Source organism: Poecilia formosa, unplaced genomic scaffold (genome assembly GCF_000485575.1).
Source record: "Poecilia formosa unplaced genomic scaffold, Poecilia_formosa-5.1.2 Scaffold636, whole genome shotgun sequence".
NCBI classification, from domain to species: Eukaryota; Metazoa; Chordata; class Actinopteri; order Cyprinodontiformes; family Poeciliidae; genus Poecilia; species Poecilia formosa.
In genome coordinates this window covers 230732-240343 of record NW_006800575.1, presented here as the reverse complement: position 1 = coordinate 240343, position 9612 = coordinate 230732, and the positions used below count along the sequence as shown (strand labels likewise).

General features: G+C 39.1%; 1 protein-coding gene across 2 annotated transcripts; it reads left to right on the top strand.

The window, feature by feature from the left end:
- Positions 1–1881: 1881 nt before the first annotated feature.
- On the top strand, positions 1882–9068 carry LOC103130451 (ICOS ligand-like). 2 transcript variants are annotated; one of them, XM_016665928.1, is made up of 4 exons: positions 1882–2846; positions 7985–8347; positions 8519–8734; positions 8768–9068. In XM_016665928.1, exons 1-4 carry the CDS (start codon positions 2774–2776, stop codon positions 8926–8928), a joined length of 813 nt encoding a protein of 270 aa, XP_016521414.1. In that variant the 5' UTR covers positions 1882–2773; the 3' UTR covers positions 8929–9068. The 2 variants fall into 2 exon arrangements, with proteins under 2 accessions (XP_016521414.1, XP_016521415.1); XM_016665929.1 differs by having other exon boundaries at positions 2052–2846; positions 8519–9067.
- Positions 9069–9612: the final 544 nt, after the last annotated feature.

Below are 9612 nucleotides of genomic sequence, written 5' to 3'. Positions count from 1 at the left end.
TAAGATCTTGTTCTTTGTGCCTCTTTAACTTTGAGCCCTCCAAAAGTCTCTGCACGGCCCTGGTAAATATGATGATCTATACCAGATTATAAACTAGTTTGCCTGTGCAACAGGTTATAAAATAGACAAAGAAAACAATAAACGTATGAAACCAAGCAAACGTTAAAAGAAAACATTTCTTCTTTCTATTCATATTTCCTCCGTCTTCCTTTGGAGTTTCCTTTAGTCTGAGGATCCTTTGTGAATCGGGGCCTTTCAGGCTCCAGTTACCTGATTAGTTACCTGTGATGGAGGAAGAGGTGAGTCAGAGCAGACTAACTCTGGAATTAAGGCCAGCTGTCCTGCATGTTATAGATTATAGACATGATTCCTTGTTCTACCACAGCCGACTCAAACGACTGCATGACCTCCTCAGCATGGCTCCATTTGCTGCTGGAGTCTGATAATCATTTATTTAAATCAAGCAGCAGGAACCTAAAACATGAGGAGCAGAGCTGGGAGCTCTGAGTCTGAGGGTTGGTGTATCAGAGATGCTCTGTTGTTTCAGGGCCTGGCAGCTGGCAGGTCGGTGCTGCCCCCTGCTGGTAGAGTAGAAGACAGCAGAGCAGCTGTCCCTGTGGGGAATCTGGATGTTTAATGTGTTTTACTGTATTTAAACTTTTAAAATGAGTATTAAAATGTCTCTACTGCTGAATGAGTCCAGAGTTGGAGCCCAGCAGACTGGATTATTGATCAGGTTGTTTCTGCTGATCAGATCAAACTAAACCTGAACGAAGGAGCAGCAACAGAGGCTGAGCAGCAGCTGCTTTATTACAGGCAGCAACATGTTGGATAAGGTGAGTTATGCAGATAGCAGGACTACAGAGACAGGAAGTGACATCAGGTGGGGGCGGGGCTTGTAACAGGGAGCCGCTCCTTGGGACTTTCCAGAGAATCTGAAACCAGTTTGACCAGAACAAGTTGAATCTGATCTGGAATCAGTTTAAACAAACACTTATTGCTGAATCGGGGGACAAATGCAGTTATTTGTTCTGTGGGTTCGTTATTAAAACCCATCAGATGAATAAATGCTGACATGTTGGACATTAAAGGTGTGGTATGTTGGTGCAGATTCACCTTTAAGGTGAGTGGTGGGCAGCACCAACGTAGCCTTTAAAGCCAGGTGTGTGGGGTTCACACTCACATACAGTTGCTTTGAGCTGTGGAGGTGGCGTTGTGAGATCCTGTCTTTCCTCCAGCATCAAGTAATGGTCTTCAGGTTAGCTTTGTGATTTTCCTTCTGTTGGGTTTTAGATTAGTTTGTGGTGATTGTGCTTCCTTTGGGTTCAGGATCGTGGATGGGTTGATGGTCCCGTTTTGCTCTCTGGGAGTGGGTGTGATCAGACACGCGTTGTGGACGTGGAACTCTTAACCGAGGTAGGTGGGTTCATGTCAGCTTGTTGAGCTCAGTGCCATAGTTCACCTTAAATTTCATTTTTAGATCCTGATGTGTTCGGGACTTGGTGGTGGACTGTTGTGTCCCTCCCTCCTCCTGCCGCACCTCGCCTAATTGTCCGTGGCGCAAGGCTGCTTTGTCTTTACTTTTGCTTCATGTCTTTTCAGCTGGGTGTCATTTACCTAATTGATTTATTCTTTATTCTGGCCAGGGTTCAACCGTTTATGGTGAGTCCCTCTATTATTTTTCAGTACGTTTATTTACAATTTGTATTTTTTTCTTTTTTTCTTTGTTTGCATGTAGGTTTAATTTGTCAATTTCTTGCATGATTTGGTTTATTTAGTTTGTTCATTTGCTTTGCATGTTTTCTTTGGTTGGGTTGCAGTGTTTTGGTTTTTTTGTTTTCTGCATTGATTTTTTTGATTAGTCATTATTTGGGTTTGAAAACAACTTGCCGCTGATGTGCAGTATGTATTTTGTGAAGTTTGTAAACTGTCTTTAACTCATATATTCTATCGTTGTAGGCCTATTTTAAACTTTTGGAAAAAATAAATTATTAAATTCTTTTTTTTTAAACATTATGATCTGCCTCTCTGTTGTCCCGACCTGGCGTGGCCTTTTTGTAGGTATTGGAGGTTGAATAGTCTGGGGCCAAGATCTCAGGTAGCGTTGTTGGATGTAATATTTAAAAATTTAATAGTAGACACCACTATTACCACAAAGGGTTAAAACTCCACCTGAACATGAAGCTCCATCAGCCATGACTGACAGGATGAACCAGGATGTTCAGCTGCTGCTCTTCGTTTCTGGGTCACTTTGTTTATGACTGAGAACAAACAGACTTTGTGTTTCCTGTTCAAACAGCCGAACAGCTTTCAGTCCTGAAATAAATCATTAAATAGAAACTTTCTCTCTGTGTGACTGAACTTCTGACTTTATGTTAGTGAGCAGGTAAGAATAATAATAAAACTTTTATCTTTTACTAGAGAACAAAGTTCAGCAGAGAACGATGAAGCTGACTGTAGATCAAAGATCTGAGGTTATTATTGTTCCTGTAGCTGTGAAGCCAAGTTGTGGCTGATTTACCTGAACATGCGCAGATCAGATCAGATCAGCCAGTTTAGTTGTTTCGTTTCTCTTTCCACTCCTCCTCTAAGCTCCTCCTCTTTCCACCATCCGTTCAGACGACGCCACGTCGACGCTTTGCTGTCGAAGCTGAATTTTCTTACATGTTTAGTGGCCAACATGATCTAACAGGGTTTATCTTTGAAGGTTAAATTATTTTATCCTTGAATAAAACAATATTTAACTCAAACTGGTGGAACTAGAAGACGAAGAATGGCGACTCGACCTGCTGCGTCATGGTTCCTGGTTCTGTTCTTCCTGATCTCCGTCCAGTTTGGTTCTGCTGGTGAGTTTTACCTCAGATATGAAGAATAAATGATAAATAATGTTTATCTGTTGGACCTCTGATATAAACTCTACTTTAATGCTGGTTTTTACTCTGTTCGTCGTTTTGTTCTAGATGGGTTTTTTTACAGCGTCACGTGACCAAAACAGTTTCAGTTTCCCAGAAATGACTAACCCAGTTTAGTTCTACTGGTCTAACTGGGTTAACCAGGTGATTTTCCTGCATTCAGACTGGAGCTGCTGTTGTTCACAATAATATCTTTGTTTTGATGTTTTATTTAAATTAATTTTCTGGCAGATTCTAGAAGACATGATGGGACACTAGAACATTATTACCTGGGTTATTAGACAGAAAGGCCCACAGCATCACAGACACTCTACCATGCTCATTATGCCTTGCAAAAGTATTCACACCCCTTTAGCATCTTCACTCTCACATTAAGCCACAAACTTTAAAGTATTTAATCTACATTTTGTTGAAGAATGAACAATAAATACTAATTATTACATTATTATGGTCCAGAAGATAAAGGTTTCATGGTTTTCAACATTTTAACAAATTCTCACTTCTGCATTTTGTCCCCTTTATTCCTACACTCCTAAATAAAATGCAGTTCAATAAATTTCCTTCAGAAATCAGTAAATAGTTTATAGATTAATCTGATTCCAGCTGCAGCTTACAGAACCAGAACCGCCTGACTGGACCTCTGTTGAATTAGGTCAGCCAGTTTAACGGGGTTAAAGTTTATACAGTCATTATTATTTTAATTATTTTTAATTATTTAGTTTCACTTGGTATTAAAATGCTTTTATAATTATTAGTCGAAAAAGCTAATTTTGTTGGTCATATAGTTTGTAAAGATAAAAGTTAAACTTCCAGGAGGTGAAAATCTTTACAGGCATCACAATGGTGGAGATTTTTTTATTTATATTTTTAGGAAGGACCATCTCTCTAACATTATTTTTGCATCAGTATTTGGATTTATATCCAGATTAAATCCAGTAGCAGTCATGCAGCCACATCAGTACTGACATATCTGGCTGAAATTAAGATGATTTTTCCCCAAACCTGAACAAAAAAGTGCTAAAATGATTTAGTTTGTTTTATTCATCTTGTTTTATAACAAGCCTCATGTGGGAATTTGCAGTTATGTTTTTATTTTTAAAAACTGGAGACACATTAGATTATAAATCAAACCAAAACATAAACTCTCATGAGGAAAAGGTTTGATTTTTTTTAAACTTTGAAACCCACAAATATGTAACGGATCATTTTTCCATCTTAGAATATTTACATCCCTTACATTTCTTAGAGCCGTGCATGACGACAGCAAACAAAACATTCAGTAAATTCAGTCGATTCATCAGATTTTAGTGCCTCTGTTTAAAATACAAGATAAAACTATTTAGATCAAAATGAAGCTCCTGGTTCATATTTGTTCAAAGTATTTAGAGAAGATTCCTGAGTCACAACAAGTCAACAGGAATCAAGACAGGAAGGTTCACATCCAGTCTGACCAACACAAGCCTCCAGGTGTCACGAGACATTGTGCATTTCATGCATCTTTAAATGTTTTTACAGCAGCTTTCAAAAGTATTCAACTGACCTTTTCCATTTTTGTCACATTGTAACCACTAGTATATTTAATTGGAGTTTAATGTGATATATAATAGTGAAGTAGAAAACATTTTTTACAAATAAAGACTGAAAAGTGCGGTGTGCAAGAGTATTCAGCCCCCCTGAGCCAATACTTTGTGGATCCACCTTTTACTGTAATTGCAGCTGCTAGTCTTTAGGGTTTGTCTCCACCAGCTTTGATCATCTAGTGACTGAACATTTTTTGTTTTTCTTCTTTTCCAATCAAGTTCAGTCAGATTAGATGCAGAGTGTTTATGAACAGCAGGTTTCACCTCTTGCCACAGATTCTGGATTGGGTTTAGGTCTGGACTTTAACTGGGCCATTCTAACACATGAATATGTTTAGTTTTAACCTGTTGTCCTTGTCATGATGAGGTGGTGAGGTGGACAATGTCAGTGTCCAATTTATTTACATAGCACTTTAAAAGCAGGTTTAAAACTGATGACGAAATAAGTTCATGAAAAAAATAAAGAGAAATGGTACAAGAAAACAAACAAATATATATTGTTCAAATAATAAGAGTTAATAAGAGTAATAAGTAAATAATGATTAATGCAGAGCACAGAGAAGTCCAGGCAGCACAGGTGAGCAAAGAGGCAAAGATACTCAACACTGATGGCAACGACTCTGATGTGAGACTCACAGGATAGACATGACAAGAATCAGAGAAGGAAACAGGTGGGATTAAATACACAGGGAAGGTAATCAGGGGAAATGAGGGACAGCTTGGGGCAACCAAGGGGCAGACAGGACAACATGGAGACTCAACTGAACACAGAAACCATAATAAACACAGAAACCCAAATCCTCACAGTCCTGCTGGAAGCTGAAGCTCAGAGTCTCTAGTCTTTCAGACTCCAGCAGGTTTTCTGTCTGGATTTGGTTCCATCTTCATCAACTCTGACCATCTTCCTGTTCCTGCTGAATGTAGAGCCTGAAAATATGTTAAAAACATGATATTGATTGATTAACAGCTATATTGATCATATTGGCAAGTATTTATTTGATTTAGTATTTAGTTAGAACAATTTGATTGGTTTATGTGCTCAAATTAGTTTATTTTTTATTTCATAGATTTCTGTCATGATAATACCCCTTTAAGAACGACACAATGCATGATGGGAGTTGAAAAGTTCATGACCTGTGATGTTTTTACGGAAAAAGAGAGAAAACTACACATGCTGTATGCTCGAACCGTGGATTTGTTTAATAAAGTTGCACAAAAGCTAAAATATTTATGAGTTTTTAAGTTATTTTTAAGGGTGTGACATGAACCCCACAGCATGATGCTGCCACCACCATATGAGACTGTGGGGATGGTGTGTTCAGAGTGATGTGCAGAGTTGGTTCTGTTTACTCCTCTATCTGAGGCGTCGCAGAGCAGCTGGATTTAATGAGATTAGATTAGATCAGATTAGATTAGATTAGATTAGATTAGATTAGATTACACACAGCTGAACTCTGGTTAATCTGAAGGCAACTGGTTGCTCCCAGAGACGAGGGGTCTGAATGCTTTTGCACACCGCACTTTTCAGTTTTCCATTTGTAAAAAATGTTTTGGATCATCTGTAAGTTTTTCTTCTTCACCATCTGAGTTGATCTTTCACATTAAATTCCACTGAAACATTTTTATGTTTGTAATGTGGCAGAATATGGAAACGACCCAGGGGTGTGAATACTTTTGCAACCCTCCGTAGTTTCAGACTATTTATTTGCCTAAAACATTGTTGTAAATAATTTATCAGAGCTTTGATTTTACTGGACCAAAATAATGTAAAGCTGAAGTTTAGCTTATAATTTCCTTTTTGAATACAAGTTGATATAAAGCTCCTCCTCAGTCAGAGTGAAATAAAGACTCATGTCTGCATCCACTGAGGTGACAGTAAAGTTGGAAATAAGTGGATAAATTTCATAATATGAAAGTTTCAAATGATGCTTGTGTAGAATGAACAGGATCATTAAATACAATATTAATCTAAACTGTCTTTGAGTGAAGGATACATTATTTGTCATGAAGCCTAAATTACAGGGAAGGAAAAAATAAAACTATATTTTCTGAATCACAATATTAACTTTAGAGGATTTAATGAGCAGAGGCTGATAGAACAGCTCAAACTGCCCTGACCTGTAAAAGTAGAGCTAGTTTAAGTAGAACAACCATCAGCATCAGTCAGACCCTGTTACCATGGAAACCAGCTGGGTGACTGTAGCTCAGGCCGAGTATCTTTCAGTCTGAAGGTTTCATGATCGATTCCAGTTGATTAACTCAAAATGAATCAACTTGACCCAAAACTGCCAACTGATCTGCTCATGTGTGTAAATGTGGATTTACTGTAACCTGCTTGGAGCGATCAATAAAATAAAAGATTTATTGATCCACTCGGTCCAGCTGGTGTTGACATTCAGTCTGTTTAAAGCTGAATGTGATGCAGGAACCAGTTTGGAAGAAAGTGGAATATTTCTGTGTGACAGCAGCTCATGCTCTTAGTGAGCAGGAAGTGATGTAAAGACCAACGAGGAAGTTAGAAATGTATTAAAATGCAGCACATCTGTAAAGTGTTCACAGCTTCACCTTTTCACATTGTTCTTTCTGCCTTTTTCCAAATTGTATTAAATTAATTTCCTCAAAATTCTGCACACAAATACCTCATGATAATGTGGAAAAGTTAAAATTGTTGCTAATTTAATAGTAAACCAAAAATCTAGTTTATTATTCACAGGCTTTGCTTGATACTGTTCTGGTAAAAGTTGAGCTGTTTCCACAGATCATCCTTCAGACGTTTCCACAGAGTCAGTCGGATCCACCTGTGGTGAATTCAGTGATTAAAGTGAGAAAGGTTCACCTGTCTGTACAGAGGAGGAACGTAGCAAACGTCACGGTTGGACAGCAGGGAAGTGAAACAATAACCTCCCAAAAATCCTTGTGAAAGCAGACGGGGTGAAACGCTCACGGGTCCATTTAGCTTCAGAGCAAAAGCTAAAAACAGGAGAAGTTACATTGTTTATTCAGATGATGGACTAAAGCAGTGAAGTCATGATTAAATAAAATGCTTAATTCAGCCTCTGATTAAAGTTAATCGGTTTGGATCAGACGGATCCAACTGGACCGATTAACCAGCCCAGATTTCTCCTCCAGATGTGAACTGAAGGGAAGTTATGAGGCTGTTCAGACCCAGCAGGTTTAACCTTTAACTTCATGGATCTTATGTAGTTATTGGGACTGCAGTCTGATGGGATCTGGATTCTCTGTTTAACTTATTGAATATTAATTAAACTGCATAGAAATAAATATAATTAAATAGCCTATGTTTTCTCGGCCAAAGTTTTCTGGCTCAGGCAGCCTTTGAGTGTTTAGACGGAAAAGTAGGCAAAGAGAGAAGGGAAGACATGCAGCAAAGGACATCAGGCTGGGATTCAAACTCACAATGTCCAAAACTCGCTTTGACCCTCATCAGGGTTCCTCTCTGACCTCTGACCTCTGTTGTTTCTTATGCTGCAGGTGAGACGAACATCACAGCTGAACCTGGAGAGAACATCACTCTGCCATGTAGAGCTGCTGAGAACAAACCTGTTGTTGTCTTAGAGTGGAGCAAACCTGATCTGGGGGAAAATGATCATGTTGCTCTGTATCAAGATGATCTGTTTGATAATGAGGGTCAGAATCCAGCTTATAAGAACCGAGTGGATCTACAGGACAGAGAGATGAAGAATGGAAACGTGTCTTTGGTTCTGAGGAATGTGACGACTGATGATACTGGAAAGTATGAATGTAGAGTCGTTCAGAGAGAAGTTAGACGTAGGAAGAGATCTCACCTGAAGAATGATCCCATCAAAACCATCAACCTGGATGTTTCTGCTCCAGGTGAGTCTGACTGGATCAGAACCTGCAGCTGCTTCATGGTTACTAATGTGAGAGAGAAACATGTCAGATCAGATGTTTGTCTTTTCTGTTGTTTCAGTAGAAATCAGCTGGTCTGAGATCAGCAGGTGATGATATTCAGCAGATCAGACTAACTCCTGGTTCTGTTTACAGGGAAAGAGGAAGAACAAAAGAAGGATGGAGGGAATGAGGAAGGACAAAGGGATGGAGAGGACAGCACTGGACTGATAGTTGGTCTCTCAGTTTTAGCTGTTCTGGCTCTATTTGCTGTTTCAGGTTTTCTGCTCTATAAAAAACTGAGACGTTCATCACAGGAACAGAAGCAGCCTCCTGCAGCAGAAGCAGAACTTCAGGCTATGAATGTTGAAAACCATCAAGAACCTGAAACGTGAACATTGAGACATTTTTATAGCAGGAAGAGACTTTCAGCACTGAGAGAATATATAAAGTTCAGCTCAACTGATTCACTTCACCTGTTTCTATCAGAGCTTCAAACAGCAGAGAACAAACTGAATGTGAAAAGTTTGAACTGCAGCTCCTTTTTAAGGTTTCCTGCTGTCTGAACAAAATGATATATTACATCTAACCTTCTCACCTAAAAGTTATGCACACAAATCAGAGAACTGAGAATAAAACTGAAGAACTGACAATTGTAAATATAAACATTGATGCAAGCGCTGCAATTTTTTTCTCAGGAGCTCAGCTCCACATCATCAGATGGTCAGATTACAGCGTTTACTTTTATTCTGTTTTTCTTTTTTAAACCAGCTGAAGCTCATGTCTTCTGTACATCAGGACTGAATCACTAAAGTTGTAAATAAAGTCACTGGGACTCCAAACCAGAGAGTCCATGTCTGCTTCTGTCACCGTTTCTCCGTTTAGGTAGAATAGTGATGGCAGCACAGAAGAGGTCAAAGGTCAGGGCTGGAAGTGCTGCTGAAACCTGACCTGTACAAACCAGCCTTTCTCAGTGTTTTAGTCATAAATGGAGGATCTTTGTTGTACATTACATTAAACTGTTTGCTTTACGGTGTGTTGGCATCACGACCTTTGACCCCACATAGTTTCTGAGACCAGAGCTCTCTAACTGCTCTGGATGTTTCAGGTGTTTCTCAGCTGCTGCATTAAATGATCAGCAGGTTCTGCAGCAGCTGGAGGTTCAGGAGGAGACGCTGTGATTGGATCAGCTGCTGCAGGGAAACATCTGAACATGAAGGATGGAGGTGAGGGAACCTGCTGCAGAACCT

Coding starts and splice junctions, on each gene's coding strand:
- LOC103130451 (XM_016665928.1), top strand. CDS start 2,774: ATGGCGACTCGACCTGCTGCGTCATGGTTCCTGGTTCTGTTCTTCCTG. Junction 2,847..7,984: donor CGTCCAGTTTGGTTCTGCTG/GTGAGTTTTACC, acceptor CTTATGCTGCAG/GTGAGACGAACATCACAGCT. Junction 8,348..8,518: donor CCTGGATGTTTCTGCTCCAG/GTGAGTCTGACT, acceptor TTCTGTTTACAG/GGAAAGAGGAAGAACAAAAG.